General features: G+C 44.7%; 1 protein-coding gene across 1 annotated transcript in view; it reads left to right on the plus strand.

The window, feature by feature from the left end:
* LOC112260936 (sodium channel protein type 4 subunit alpha B-like) overlaps positions 1-16,777 on the plus strand; it is a 124,892-nt gene that overhangs the window by 88,865 nt on the left and 19,250 nt on the right. Inside the window, exons 19-20 of the mRNA XM_042329603.1 lie at positions 11,654-11,771; positions 16,284-16,438. Of these exons, the coding sequence (XP_042185537.1) occupies positions 11,654-11,771; positions 16,284-16,438 (273 nt within the window). The remainder of the gene's footprint in view (positions 1-11,653; positions 11,772-16,283; positions 16,439-16,777) is intronic.

Here is a 16,777-nt window from a genome sequence, read left to right on the forward strand (position 1 = left end):
AACGCAACCAAAACGAACTGTAAAATGCATCCAGTCCCAAGCTAGATGTAGAGATTAGCATGCTAGGAATATTGCATACTTCTTTAGAGCTGTCAATCATTTTGACCCCTACCTTGTTTTTTCTGGAAAACACGATTACTTGTTAAACAAAATGTCTTTCTCTGAACAATTGTATTATTGCTCATCTTCATCAAGGCTGTCAGTCATATCTGACCCCACTGTGTGTATAACTATACTAACTTGAACTTGGTCATAGGACTTTTATGGTGAAAGACACAATCCCGAGCGTCCGCAGACCCGAGCCTCCCCAGTCCCGAGCGTCCCCAGTCCCGAGCCTCCCCAGTCCCGAGCGTCTCCAGTCCCGAGCGTCCGCAGCCCGAGCCTCCCCAGTCCCGAGCGTCCCCAGTCCCGAGCCTCCCCAGTCCCGAGCGTCTCCAGTCCCGAGCCTCCCCAGTCCCGAGCCTCCCCAGTCCCGAGCCTCCCCGTCCAGAGCCTCCCCAGTCCTGAGCGTCTCCAGTCCCGAGCCTCCCCAGTCCCGAGCCTCCCCAGTCCCGAGCGTCTCCAGTCCCGAGCGTCTCCAGTCCCGAGCCTCCCCAGTCCCAGTCCAGAGCCTCCCCAGTCCCGAGCCTCCCCAGTCCCGAGCCTCCCCAGTCCAGAGCCTCCCCAGTCCCGAGCGTCTCCAGTCCCGAGCCTCCCCAATCCCGAGCCTCCCCAGTCCCGAGCCTCCCCAGTCCCGAGCCTCCCCAGTCTCAAGCCTCCCCAGTCCTAAACCTCGCCAGTCCCGAGTCTCCCTAGTAATCTCAGATACACTTACACATCAGTGCCATGGTGTACTGTACCAGATTGGCAGCTGCTCATGTCACTCAAAAGTGAGAGTGAGGACAGGGATCAATGAGCTGCAGTGGGCGGGTCATATGGTAGATTGCAGGAAGTGGGTAGTACTGTAGAATAGATGGATGCGGAGCAGAGAATGGCGGCATTCCGGATATATAATCCGGTAAATCTGTGAGCCAGGCATACAAGGTGATCCCTGGAGACAGGACACAGATTTAGTTACATAATCGCTACGCAACGCTATACACCAATATGGTTGGGTTGTATTCAATTGTTCATACCGTTTCTGTACCAATGTTTTCTGTACCAAAACATTTTAGGCAAAAGGGATCTTGATTCAGGAGGGGATTGACTGTCTCTAGTCTGGGTACCAGTCTGTTTAGCTGACATTCCGCTTCTTGCCACTACGTCATTGCCAAAGATACTGGCCTTTCAGGCAATCTCAACGTTCAATATGCAGCTGGATTTACGGTGGAGTTGCTCATTTGGTGGTTGGAAATAGCAGGAATGCATGTGGGGCCTTGTTAATAGAATTAGAATGATAAAGTCAAAAACAAACATTTTAGCTGTTAGCTAAGGCAAGGTGTCATATCGTCAGGTTTCAAATCAAAGCAGAGGTTTTGTGGTTTGGAATTGCAGTGTGTATTTAGGTTGAGACTTTAGACATGAGCTAGCAACATTTGACAGACTGGTTTCAACTGGACAAAAAAAAAGGTTGCTTGGCAACCAGATTTATTTATTTAATTTAACTAGGCAAGTCAGTTAAGAACAAATTTGTATTTACAACGACGGCCTACCCCGGACGACGCTGGGCCAATTGTGCACCACCCTATGGGAATCCCAATCCCGGCCGGATGTGGTGCAGTCTGGATTCAAACCAGGGACTGCAGTGACACCTCTTGCACTGAGATGCAGTGTCCTAATCCATTGCGCCACTCAGGAGCCCCAGAGACCAATGTGTTCTGTGGAGAAGAAAAAGTGATAAGAGTTCCAATATTTGGATATTCATTGGACGATAGCTGTGAGGGTTATCGAATCAGGATCAACCCCTCTGTTCTTCTTGAGACTCGTTAATGATGGAATGTTCATATTTTGAAGATAGCAGAAAGGCCAGTCAATGTTAGCTAAAGAAACCGGCACTCAGGATTGAATGTCTCTGCTGTAACCAGGAAGCTTGATCTTGACATCTAGCCACTTAGCTAGCAAGTTAGCAAACCAATTGCTGGAGCCCTGAGCTGGATATAATTCATTTGACAAATCTTATATTTCTTATAGTTATATTTAACTTATAATGCTCCCCTGTGTTTTTTAAAAACAGTATTGAAAATCATACCATTGGTATTGGTAAATATCCCGGTATATGGTATAAACGGTTAAAGCCCAAGCCTACACACACCATCTCAAAGTACCGTAGGAAATCTTTCTTTTCAGGTTTTGGTTTCTCCACATTTTCTTGTCAAATCAAATCAAATTTTATTGGTCACGTACATGTGTCTAGGAGATGTTATTCCGGGTGTAGCGAAATGCTTGTGTTTCTAGCTCCGACAGTGTAGTAATATCTAACCGTTTCACAACATATACACAAAATACATGTAAGTCTAAGTAAGGAATGGATTAAGAATATATATATATATATATGTCAGAGCAGCATTGGACTAAGATACTGTTGAATAGTGTATACAGTATGTACATATGAGATGGGTGATACAATATTTACACACAGCTAAAGTGACTAAGATACTGTTGAATAGTGTAGAGTACAGTATGTACATATGAGATGGGTGATACAATATTTACACACAGCTAAAGTGACTAAGATACTGTTGAATAGTATAGAGTACAGTTTATACATATGAGATGGGTGATACAATATTTACACACAGCTAAAGTGACTAAGATACTGTTGAATAGTATAGAGTACAGTTTATACATATGAGATGGGTGATACAATATTTACACACAGCTAAAGTGACTAAGATACTGTTGAATAGTATAGAGTACAGTTTATACATATGAGATGGGTGATACAATATTTACACACAGCTAAAGTGACTAAGATACTGTTGAATAGTGTAGAGTACAGTTTATACATATGAGATGGGTGATACAATATTTACACACAACTAAAGTGACTAAGATACTGTTGAATAGTATAGAGTACAGTTTATACATATGAGATGGGTGATACAATATTTACACACAGCTAAAGTGACTAAGATACTGTTGAATAGTGTAGAGTACAGTTTATACATATGAGATGAGTAATGCAAGATACGCAGACATTATTAAAGTGGCCTGTGATTTCTAATCTATGTCTGTAGGCAGCAGCCTCTGATGTGCTGGAGATGGCTGTTGTAACAGTCAGTGGTGTGGTATAGAATACAGTGGTGTGGTGTAGAATACAACACAGTATATACATATGAAATGCCTTATGGCTAACGTGACATGGTGTGATGAAAGAAACATACAGGAACTCAAATCCTTCTGTTCACCTGATTTAGAATTCCTCACAATCAAATGTAGACCGCATTATCTACCAAGAGAATTCTCTTCGATTATAATCACAGCCGTATATATCCCCCCCCAAGCAGACACATCGATGGCTCTGAACAAACTTTATTTAACTCTTTGCAAACTGGAAACCATTTATCCGGAGGCTGCATTCATTGTAGCTGGGGATTTTAACAAGGCTAATCTGAAAACAAGACTCCCTAAATTTGATCAGCATATCGATTGCGCAACCAGGGGTGGAAAGACCTTGGATCATTGTTACTCTAACTTCCGCGACGCATATAAGGCCCTGCCCCGCCCCCCTTTCGGAAAAGCTGACCATGACTCCATTTTGTTGATCCCTGCCTACAGACAGAAACTAAAACAAGAGGCTCCCACGCTGAGGTCTGTCCAACGCTGGTCCGACCAAGCTGACTCCACACTCCAAGACTGCTTCCATCACGTGGACTGGGATATGTTTCGTATTGCGTCAGATAACAATATTGACGAATACGCTGATTCGGTGTGCGAGTTCATTAGAACGTGCGTTGAAGATGTCGTTCCCATAGCAACGATTAAAACATTCCCTAACCAGAAACCGTGGATTGATGGCAGCATTCACGTGAAACTGAAAGCGCGAACCACTGCTTTTAATCAGGGCAAGGTGTCTGGTAACATGACCGAATACAAACAGTGCAGCTATTCCCTCCGCAAGGCTATCAAACAAGCTAAGCGTTAGTACAGAGACAAAGTAGAATCTCAATTCAACGGCTCAGACACAAGAGGCATGTGGCAGGGTCTACAGTCAATCATGGACTACAGGAAGAAATCCAGCCCAGTCACGGACCAGGATGTCTTGCTCCCAGGCAGACTAAATAACTTTTTTGCCCGCTTTGAGGACAATACAGTGCCACTGACACGGCCTGCAATGAAAACATGCGGTCTCTCCTTCACTGCAGCCGAGGTGAGTAAGACATTTAAACGTGTTAACCCTCGCAAGGCTGCAGGCCCAGACGGCATCCCCAGCCGCGCCCTCAGAGCATGCGCAGAGCAGCTGGCCGGTGTGTTTACGGACATATTCAATCAATCCCTATACCAGTCTGCTGTTCCCACATGCTTCAAGAGGGCCACCATTGTTCCTGTTCCCAAGAAAGCTAAGGTAACTGAGCTAAACGACTACCGCCCCGTAGCACTCACTTCCGTCATCATGAAGTGCTTTGAGAGACTAGTCAAGGACCATATCACCTCCACCCTACCTGACACCCTAGACCCACTCCAATTTGCTTACCGCCCAAATAGGTCCACAGACGATGCAATCTCAACCACACTGCACACTGCCCTAACCCATCTGGACAAGAGGAATACCTATGTGAGAATGCTGTTCATTGACTACAGCTCGGCATTCAACACCATAGTACCCTCCAAGCTTGTCATCAAGCTCGAGACCCTGGGTCTCGACCCCGCCCTGTGCAACTGGGTACTGGACTTCCTGACGGGCCGCCCCAGGTGGTGAGGGTAGGCAACAACATCTCCTCCCCGCTGATCCTCAACACTGGGGCCCCACAAGGGTGCGTTCTGAGCCCTCTCCTGTACTCCCTGTTCACCCACGACTGCGTGGCCACGCACGCCTCCAACTCAATCATCAAGTTTGCGGACGACACAACAGTGGTAGGCTTGATTACCAACAACGACGAGATGGCCTACAGGGAGGAGGTGAGGGCCCTCGGAGTGTGGTGTCAGGAAAATAACCTCACACTCAACGTCAACAAAACTAAGGAGATGATTGTGGACTTCAGGAAACAGCAGAGGGAACACTCCCCTATCCACATCGATGGAACAGTAGTGGAGAGGGTAGCGAGTTTTAAGTTCCTCGGCATGCACATCACAGACAAACTGAATTGGTCCACTCACACAGACAGCATCGTGAAGAAGGCGCAGCAGCGCCTCTTCAACCTCAGGAGGCTGAAGAAATTCGGCTTGTCACCAAAAGCACTCACAAACTTCTACAGATGCACAATCGAGAGCATCCTGGCGGGCTGTATCACCGCCTGGTACGGCAACTGCTCCGCCCTCAACCGTAAGGCTCTCCAGAGGGTAGTGAGGTCTGCACAACGCATCACCGGGGGCAAACTACCTGCCCTCCAGGACACCTACACCACCCGATGTTACAGGAAGGCCATAAAGATCATCAAGGACATCAACCACCCGAGCCACTGCCTGTTCACCCCGTTATCATCCAGAAGGCGAGGTCAGTACAGGGACATCAAAGCTGGGACCGAGAGACTGAAAAACAGCTTCTATCTCAAGGCCATCAGACTGTTAAACAGCCACCACTAACATTGAGTGGCTGCTGCCAACACACTGACACTGACTCAACTCCAGCCACTCTAATAATGGGAATTGATGGGAAATGATGTAAATATATCACTAGCCACTTTAAACAATACTACCTCATATGTTACTTACCCTACATTATTCATCTCATATGCATACGTATATACTGTACTCTATATCATCGACTGTATCCTTATGTAATACATGTATCACTAGCCACTTTAACTATGCCACTTTGTTTACATACTCATCTCATATGTATATACTGTACTCGATACCATCTACTGTATCTTGCCTATGCTGCTCTGTACCATCACTCATTCATATATCCTTATGTACATATTCTTTATCCCCTTACACTGTGTATAAGACAGTAGTTTTGGAATTGTTAGTTAGATTACTTGTTGGTTATTACTGCATTGTCGGAACTAGAAGCACAAGCATTTCGCTACACTCGCATTAACATCTGCTAACCATGTGTATGTGGCAAATAAAATTTGATTCGATTTGATTTGATTTGATTTGATGTAATATGTAAACACAATTTAAAAGGGACTAAGATACAGTAGAATAGTGTGGAGTGTTTATACATATGAGTAATGCAAAAAACGGAAGCATTATTAAAGTGGCTCGTGATCCATTCCTGAATGTGGCCAGTGATTCCTAATCTATGTCTATAGGCAGCAGCCTCTGATGTGCTAGTGATGGCTGTTTAGCAGTCTGATGGTATAGGGGTAGTCTGTCTATAGGCAGCAGCCTCTGATGTGCTAGTGATGGCTGTTTAGCAGTCTGATGGTATAGGGGTAGTCTGTCTATAGGCAGCAGCCTCTGATGTGCTAGTGATGGCTGTTTAGCAGTCTGATGGTATAGGGGTAGTCTGTCTATAGGCAGCTGCCTCTGATGTGCTAGTGATGGCTGTTTAGCAGTCTGATGGTATAGGGGTAGTCTGTCTATAGGCAGCAGCCTCTGATGTGCTAGTGATGGCTGTTTAGCAGTCTGATGGCCTTGAGATAAAAGCTGTTTTTCAGTCTCTCGGTCCCGGCTTTGATGCACCTGTACTGACCTTGACTTTTGGATGGATGATAGCAGGGCGAACAGGCAGTGGCTCGGGTGGTTGATGTCCTTGATGATTCTTTTGGCCTTCCTATGGCATCGGGTGGTGTAGGTGTCCAGGAGGGCGGGAAGTTTGCCCCCGGTGATTCGTTGTGCAGATTGCACCACCTTCCGGAGAGCTTTGCGGTTGTGGGCGGTGCAGTTTATCTGATCCTTTACTATTGCCGTACCAGGCGGTGATACAGCCCGACAGGATCACTCTCAATTATGCATTTGTAAAAAAAATTGTGAGGCTTTTAGGTGCTAAGCCCCCTGAGGTCCAAAGACCAGAGGGTGAATAGTGAGAACGAAAAGCATGTGTGTGTGTGCTAGAAATGGACTGTAGCTGAATGATGAGACACAAGTTGAATGGTGATAAAAATCTTATGGAACTAGAGTATTTTCACTCTCTACACTGGCAGACTCTATCATGGTGATAGACATTATCGCCAAGTGAATAATGTAGAAACTAGTGGAATGCTGCTTTGAAAAAACCCAGTCTGTATCTGGTCTCTGTGGGTTGTGTTGCGAGTTGATACTAGTTGGCGTTCACAGACAGACAGACAGACAGTCTGCCAGGGCCTTCAGATGTGATTAAGCCTGAAAACATCTTCTCAGAAAGCACAGCGCTGGGCTGCAAAGAAAACGGTCTCACATTAAATGACTGAAAGTGGCTTTTTGCTTCTCTTAGATTGAATTATATTAGGTCATTAACACAATGTCACCTACTACAGTATGTATTTCCCTCGGCATTAAGCCTTAAGCCCCTCATTGAGTCAATCGTGTCTGTCTGTCTCTCTTTATCTCTTTCGCTCTCTATATCTCTCTCCCCTTCCCTCTCTCTCTCTTTATCTCTTTCGCGCTCTATATCTCTCTCCCCTTCCCTCTCTCTCTCTTTATCTCTTTCACTCTCTATATCTCTCTCCCCTTCCCTCTCTCTCTCTTTATCTCTCGCTCTCTCGCTCTCTTTCTCTCCCTCTGTCTCTCCCTCGTCCCTCTCTTTCTTTAAATCCCGGATGCAGGGTTGGCAGGAAGCATCAGTCTGCAGTGGGGCAGATGTTAAATTGTAGAGCTATAGAACTATAGTGGTAGTGCTGCTCAGGCCCTGCAGATTAAATAGTCAGAGTGGACAGAGCAGAGCTGGGTTGGCTCGGCAGGGTGGGGCGGGGGGAGCTGGGCATGGTGCGGTGGGGTAGGCTGGACGCCAGAGCGGGGTGGGCAGGGGTGGTTGCCGTGGCGGCCGGGTAGCAGTCTGGCCTTCTCCTCGTGCCCTCTTTCCCTGGCGTGCCCTGCTCCCTGCCCTCTCCACTCCAGAATTAGAGGCTTCTTGGCAAAATGGAAATTAGAAGAAAAAAAAAGCCATCTGGCAGTTTATCTGGCATCTGGCAGTTTATCTGGCATCTAGCAGTTTATCTGGCATCTAGCAGTTTAACTGGCATCTAGCAGTTTATCTGGCATCTGGCAGTTTATCTGACCGTTTATCTGGCAGTTTATCTGACATCAGCAGTTTATCTGGCATCAGCAGTTCATCTGGCATCAGCAGTTTATCTGGCAGTTTATCTGACATCAGTAGTTTATCTGACATCAGCAGTTTATCTGGCAGTTTATCTGACATCAGCAGTTTATCTGGCAGTTTATCTGACATCAGCAGTTATCTGACATCAGCAGTTTATCTGGCATCAGCAGTTTATCTGACATCAGCAGTTATCTGACATCAGCAGTTTATCTGCCATCAGTAGTTTATCTGACATCAGCAGTTTATCTGGCAGTTTATCTGACATCAGTAGTTTATCTGACATCAGCAGTTTATCTGGCAGTTTATCTGACATCAGCAGTTTATCTGACATCAGCAGTTTATCTGGCAGTTTATCTGACATCAGCAGTTTATCTGGCATCAGCAGTTTATCTGACATCAGCAGTTATCTGACATCAGCAGTTTATCTGCCATCAGTAGTTTATCTGACATCAGAAGTTTATCTGACATCAGTAGTTTATCTGACATCAGCAGTTTATCTGGCAGTTTATCTGGCAGTTTATCTGACATCAGCAGTTTATCTGACATCAGCAGTTTATCTGACATCAGTAGTTTATCTGGCAGTTTATCTGGCAGTTTTTCTGACATCAGCAGTTTATCTGACATCAGTAGTTTATCAGCAGTTTATCTGACATCAGTTGTTTATCTGACATCAGTAGTTTATCTGACATCAGCAGTTTATCTGACATCTGGCAGTTTATCTGGCATCTAGCAGTTTATCTGGCATCTAGCAGTTTATCTGGCAGTTTATCTGACATCAGTAGTTTATCTGACATCAGCAGTTTATCTGGCAGTTTATCTGACATCAGCAGTTTATCTGGCAGTTTATCTGACATCAGCAGTTATCTGACATCAGCAGTTTATCTGGCATCAGCAGTTTATCTGACATCAGCAGTTATCTGACATCAGCAGTTTATCTGCCATCAGTAGTTTATCTGACCATTTATCTGGCAGTTTATCTGACATCAGCAGTTTATCTGGCATCAGCAGTTCATCTGGCATCAGCAGTTTATCTGGCAGTTTATCTGACATCAGCAGTTTATCTGCCATCAGTAGTTTAACTGACATCAGCAGTTTATCTGACATCAATAGTTTATCTGACATCAGCAGTTATCTGACATCAGCAGTTTATCTGACATCAATAGTTTATCTGACATCAGCAGTTATCTGACATCAGCAGTTTATCTGCCATCAGCAGTTTATCTGGCAGTTTATCTGACATCAGTAGTTTATCTGACATCAGCAGTTTATCTGGCAGTTTATCTGGCAGTTTATCTGACATCAGCAGTTTATCTGACATCAGTAGTTTATATGGCAGTTTATCTGGCAGTTTATCTGACATCAGCAGTTTATCTGACATCAGCAGTTTATCTGACATCAGTAGTTTATCTGACATCAGCAGTTTATCTGACATCAGTAGTTTATCTGACATCAGCAGTTTATCTGACATCAGCAGTTTATCAGCAGTTTATCTGACATCAGTAGTTTATCTGACATCAGTAGTTTATCTGACATCAGTAGTTTATCAGCAGTTTATCTGACATCAGTAGTTTATCAGCAGTGCACTCTGTAGTAAAAAAAGGATTTGCTTCACACATGAAGGACTTTAAAACACACCAAAAAATTACCAGCAGTTTGATTTTAAGCAGCAAGTCTGTAGTTAGAAACAAATGGTTTTATTTTTTAATATATATATTTTTTCACACTTTGTGTGTGTGCGTGTGCGTGTGCGTGTGCGTGTGCGTGTGCGTGTGTGTGTGTGTGTGTGTGTGTGTGTGTGTGTGTGTGTGTGTGTGTGTGCGCGCACTGATGTTGGTGAAGTGATCATCTCTGATCCTTTACTATTGACCATAGTATAACACTGATTCTATCTAAATGCTGCCAGAGCAGATTCTCTCTGTTCCTCTTTCAGCCCTAAGAATGATACCGACAATAATCCTGTGTCTCCAGTTCTCACACACACACATACACACACACACACACACACACACACACACACACACACACACACACACACACACATTCTTTAATGCTGGATTACACTTTCGTTTTATTGGATTGCAGCAGCACCTCTGTCCCAATAATCCCAGTAACGTGTGTGAAATATGTTTCCATTACTACACAGTGAAATCTCATCAAACCTGGACTAAGACTTCCTGGTGATAGGAAGGCAGAGGTCACGGCACAACCTGATCCCCGAAACCTTACTGTAGCATTAGATTAGAGCACAGCCTGAACTCTGAACCTTTACTGTAGCATTAGATTAGAGCACAGCCTGAACTCTGAACCCTTACTGTAGCATTAGATTAGAGCACAGCCTGAACTCTGAACCTTTACTGTAGCATTAGATTAGAGCACAGCCTGAACTCTGAACCCTTACTGTAGCATTAGATTACAGCACAGCCTGAACTCTGAACCCTTACTGTAGCATTAGATTAGAGCACAGCCTGAACTCTGAACCTTTACTGTAGCATTAGATTAGAGCACAGCCTGAACTCTGAACCCTTACTGTAGCATTAGATTACAGCACAGCCTGAACTCTGAACATTTAATGTAGCATTAGATTACAGCACAGCCTGAACTCTGAACCCTTACTGTAGCATTAGATTACAGCACAGCCTGAACTCTGAACCCTTACTGTAGCATTAGATTACAGCACAGCCTGAACTCTGAACCCTTACTGTAGCATTAGATTACAGCACAGCCTGAAGTCTGAACCCTAACTTTCAAATACTTCAAGCGTTTATTTTAGCCCTGTCTGGAGTGCCAGATGGGCGGGGTTTGACATTTTGGGACTATTATGTTTGTCTATTAAGCCAATCAAACTCAATCAAGCCCAGACAAAGTATTTGGAATGATACTTGAACCTAGGTCTGGATGACAGATCGGAGGTCTGGATGACAGATCGGAGGTCTGGATGACAGATCGGAGGTCTGGATGACTGGATGACAGATCGGAGGTCTGGATGACAGATCGGAGGTCTGGATGACAGATCGGAGGTCTGGATGACAGTTCGGAGGTCTGGATGACAGATCGGAGACATAGAATTACGCTGTTCAGGAAGTCAACTCTGACCATTTAACGGTTGAAATGTATGTGTCGACTCAATGATTGATGTGTGCACTTTATGTCACAGAAATGTCACAGATTAATGTTATTAATACATCATTCAAACAGGCCTATGTGAATGAGCTGTTTTATAAACAGTACTCACTAATGCAGTTGAGAGTTTGGGTGTGTTTACGTTTCTTAGTGTGCCGGGAAGTATCTCGAGTCTGATGAATATGTCTTTCTATGGGGATGGACAAACAGGAATGAATATGGTGTGACGTGACTTCCTGGTGTGACTTCCTTGTTCCTGTGTTGCAGGAAAAAGTAAGCCTATCAGAAGGCAGCACGGTGGACTTGCGGAAGCCAGGGGAGGAAGAGGATGACTTCTCTGAGACGGCTGACGATGTTATGGAGCCAGATGAATGTTTCCCTGAATGTACGTAGCTACTGTATGCAAGATCCTCATGATTAGCTGTCTGTCTGTCTGTCTGTCTGTCTGTCTGTCTGTCTGTCTGTCTGTCTGTCTGTCTGTCTGTCTGTCTGTCTGTCTGTCTGTCTGTCTGTCTGTCTGTCTGTCTGTCTGTCTGTCTGAGTTAAGTGATTTATTAAAGTATATCTGTTTCTCTCTGCCTCAATCTGTGTTGCAGCACCCAAGCAAAAATATATTTTTAAAGACATTTAATCTATTAAAGTATCAAATCTATTTGTATTTGACACATGCTTGGCAAACAACAGGTGTACAGTTGTGGCCAAAAGTTTTGAGAATGACACAAATATTCATTTTCACAAAGTCTGCTAACGCAGTTTGTATGATGGCAATTTGCATATACTCCAGAATGTTATGAAGAGTGATCAGATGAATTGCAATTAACTGCAAAGTCCCTCTTTGCCATGCGAATGTACTGAATCCCCCAAAAACACAGGTGTGCGTGTTGATGAGGACAAGGCTGGAGATCACTCTGTCATGCTGATTGAGTTCGAATAACAGACTGGAAGCTTCAAAAGGAGGGTGGTGCTTGGAATCATTGTTCTTCCTCTGTCAACCATAGTGACCTGCAAGGAAACACGTGCCGTCATCATTGCTTTGCACAAAAAGGGCTTCACAGGCAAAGATATTGCTGCCAGTAAGATTGTACCTAAATCACCCATTTATCGGATCATCAAGAACTTCAAGGAGAGCGGTTCAATTGTTGTGAAGAAGGCTTCGGGGCGCCCAAGAAAGTCCAGCAAGCGCCAGGACCATCTCCTAAAGTTGATTCAGCTGCGGGATCGAGGCACCACCAGTACAGAGCTTGCTCAGGAATGGCAGCAGGCAGGTGTGAGTGCATCTGCACGCACAGTGAGGCAAAGACTTTTGGAGGATGGCCTGATGTCAAAAGGGCAGCAAAGAAGCCACTTCTCTCCAGGAAAAACATCAGAGACAGAATGATATTCTGCAAAAGGTACAGGGATTGGACTGCTGAGGACTGGGGTAAAGTCATTTTTCAGAGGAATCCCCTCTCCGATTGTTTGGGGCATCCGGAAAAAAGCTTGTCCGGAGAAGACAAGGTGAGCCCTACTATCAGTCCTGTGTCATGCCAACAGTAAAGCATCTTGAGACCATTCATGTGTGGGGTTGCTTCTCAGACAAGGGAGTGGACTCACTCACAATTTTGCTTAAGAACACAGCCATGAATAAAGAATGGTACCAACACATCCTCCGAGAGCAACTTCTCCCAACCATCCAGGAACAGTTTGGTGACAAACAATGCCTTTTCCAGCATAATGGAGCACCTTGCCAGAAGGCAAAAGTTTGCCATAAGGCTCGGGGAACAAAACATCAATATTTTGGGTCCATGGCCAGAAAACTCCCCAGACCTTAATCCCATTGAGAACTTGTGGTCAATCCTCAAGAGGCGGGTGGACAAACAAAACCCCACAAATTATGTCAAACTCCAAGTATTGAATATGCAAGAATGGGCTGCCATCATTCAGGATGTAGCCCAGAAGTTAATTGACAGCATGCCAGGGCGGATTGCAGAGGTCTTGATAAAGAAGGGTCAACACTGCAAATATTGACTCTTTGCATCAACTTCATGTAATTGTCAATAAAAGCCTTTGACACTTGTGAAATGCTTGTAATTATACTTCAGTATTCCATAGTAATATCTGACAAAAATATCTAAAGACACTGAAGCAGCAAACTTTGTGAAAATGTATATTTGTGTCATTCTCAAAACGTTTGGCCACGACTGTAGACTAACAGTGAATCGCTTCCTGGGATGTGGAAGCCATTCCCAACAGAGAGAATAAAAGAGAAATCATAGAAAAACAATAAGGGGCGGCAGGGTAGCCTAGCGGTTAAAAGAGTTATGCCAGTAACCGAAAGGTTGTTGGTTCAAATCCTTGAGTTGACAAATCTGTTGATGTGCCCTTGAGCAACACACTTAACCCTAATTGCGCTAGTAAGTCAATTTGGATAAGAGCATCTGCTAAATTACTTAACTATGAGTAGCATTAACTTGGCTATATACACAGGTACCAGTATTGATGTGCAGGGGGTAGATATGTACTGTTCATACAGTGCCTTCAGAAAGTATTCACACCCCTTATTTTTTTACAGCCTGAATTTAAAATGTATCAATATTTGGCCTACACATACACACTTACCCCATATTGTCCAAGTGGTATAATTGTTTTTCTAAATTTCTACAAATTAATAAAAAATGAAAAGCTGAAATGTCAACCCATTTGTTATGGCAAGCCTAAAGTCATGCGCTGCCACACAGTCGTATGGGAACAGGGAGTACAGGAGGGGACTAAGCATCGTTGAGATTCAGCTGATGGGCCCCCACCACTTGAGGGCAACTCATCAGGAAGTCCCGGATCCAGTTGCAGAAGGAGGTGTTCAGTACCAGGGTCCTTAGCTTAGTGATGAGCTTTGAGCGCACAATGGTGTTGAACGCTGAGCTGTAGTCAATGAACAGCATTCCCACGTAGGTGTTCCTCTTGTGCAGGTGGGAAAGGGCAGTGTGGAGTGCGATTGAGATTGTGTCATCTGTGGATCTGTTTGTGAGCCATGACCAGCCTTTCAAAACATTTCATGGCTACAGATGTGAGTGCTACGGGGCGATAGTCATTTAGACACGTTACCTTGGCATTCTTGGGTGAAGGGACTATGGTGGTCTGCTTCAAACATGTAGATATTACAGACTCGGTCAGGAAGAGAAAATATCAGTGAAGACACTTGCCAGCTGGTCAGCGCATGCTCTGAGTACGCATCCTGGTAATCCATCTGGCCCGGCGGCCTTGCGAATGTTAACCTGTTTATAGGTCCTACTCACATTGGCTACGGAGAGCGAGATCACACAGTCATCCGGAATAGCTGGTGCTCTCATGCACGGTTCAGTGTTGCTTGCCTCGAAGCATAGAAGGAATGTAGCTTGTCTGGTAGGCAATCATCACTGGACAGCTTGTGGCTGGGTTTCCCTTTGTAATCCGTGATAGTTTGCAAGCCTTACCACATCTGATGAGCGTCAGAGCTGGCGGAGTAGGATTTGATTTTAATCCCGTATTGATGTTTTGACTGTTTGATGGCTCGTTGGAGGTTGTAGCGGGCTTTCATATAAGTGTCCGCATTAGAGTCCCGCTCCTTGAAAGTGGTAGCTCTAGCCTTTATTTCTGTGCGGATCTTGCCTGTTGTCCATGGCTTCTGGTTGGGACATGTATATATGTTCCCTGTGGGAACGATGTCGTCGATGCACTTCCAGTCTGTGCTAGCTAAACAGTCCTGTAACTTAGCATCTGCTACATCTGACCACTTCTGTGTTGAGTGCATCACAGGTATTTCCTGATTGAGTTTTTTTCTTGTAAGCAGGAATCAGGAGGATATAGTTATGGTCAGAGTTGCCAAATGGAAGGCGAGGGAGAGCTTTGCATGCGTCTCTGTGTGTGGAGTAAGGTCATGCTGGTAAAAATGAATTAAGACAGATTTCAATTTCCCTTCATTAAAATCACCGGCCACTAGGAGCGCTGCTTCTGGATGAGCATTCTCTTGTTTGCTTATGGCCTTATACAGCTCATTGAGTGCGGTCTTTGCGCCTGTTTGTGGTGGTAAATAGAAAGCTATGAAAAATATAGATGAAAACTCTCTTGGTAAATAGTGTGTGGTCTACAGCTTATCACGAGGTACTCTACCTCAGGCCAGCAAAACCTTGAGACCACCTTAATATTCGAGATCGTGGTCTACAGCTTATCATGAGGTACTCTACCTCAGGCGAGCAAAACCTTGAGACCACCTTAATATTAGAGATCATGGTCTACAGCTTATCATGAGGTACTCTACCTTAACATTAGAGATCACGAACCAGCTGTTGTTAACAAAGCGACACACACCTCCCCCTTAATGTTACCCGAAGCTTCCGTTCGGTCTTGATGATTCATAGAGAAAACAGCTAGAGTATTTTATCCATGTTCTTGTTCAGCCTTGGTGCCGAGAAACATAGGATATTACACTTCTTTAGGTCCCGTTGATGGGATAGTCTCAAACAGAGCATGTACAGTTTGTTCTTTAGCGAATGTACGTTCGGCAATAGAATGGAATGTAGAGCGGGTTTATTTCCTCGTCCACGTAGTTTCATCAGGGAACCCACTCGTTTGTTACGCCGTCTCTTCCTCTCGAGTCCTGGGGATTAGGGCCTGGTTACGGGATGTGCAATACATCCACAGCTGCCGACTCGTTGAAGTAAAAAACATCTTCATCCAAATCGAGGTTAGTGATCGCTGTTCTGATGTCCAAAAGCAGTTTTCAGTCATAGGAAATTGATGGCAGAAATGCTATGTACAAAAAAAAAGATCAGCTTAAAATAAACAAATAAACAACACAAAATAAACAGAATTGGTCAGAATCCTGTAAGACGACAGTTATCCATCTCTACAGCGCCATCTTCTGTTTGTCTCTGTGTCTCAGTCTGTGTTCGTCACTGTAAGTGCTGTGAGATCAACACGACACGGGGCCTGGGTCAGGCCTGGTGGAGACTGAGGAAGACCTGTTACCAGATTGTTGAACACAGCTGGTTCGAGACTTTTATTATCTTCATGATCCTGCTGAGCAGTGGTGCTCTGGTGAGACCAACCACCTTTTACCCCTTAGTCTTACCTGACCTCTCAACCTTCACCTCTGACCTCTTTTATTATCTTCATGATCCTGCTTAGCAGCTGTGCTCTGGTGAGACCAATCACCTCTTACCCCAGTCTTACCTGACCTCTCAACCTTCACCTCTGACCTCTTTTATCATCTTCATGATCCTGCTGAGCAGTGGTGCTCTGGTGAGACCAACCACCTTTTACCCCTTAGTCTTACCTGACCTCTCAACCTTCACCTCTGACCTCTTTTATTATCTTCATGATCCTGCTTAGCAGCTGTGCTCTGGTGAGACCAATCACCTCTTACCCCAGTCTTAC

The sequence above is a fragment of the Oncorhynchus tshawytscha genome, linkage group LG10 (genome assembly GCF_018296145.1).
Source record: "Oncorhynchus tshawytscha isolate Ot180627B linkage group LG10, Otsh_v2.0, whole genome shotgun sequence".
Lineage (NCBI taxonomy): Eukaryota > Metazoa > Chordata > Actinopteri > Salmoniformes > Salmonidae > Oncorhynchus > Oncorhynchus tshawytscha.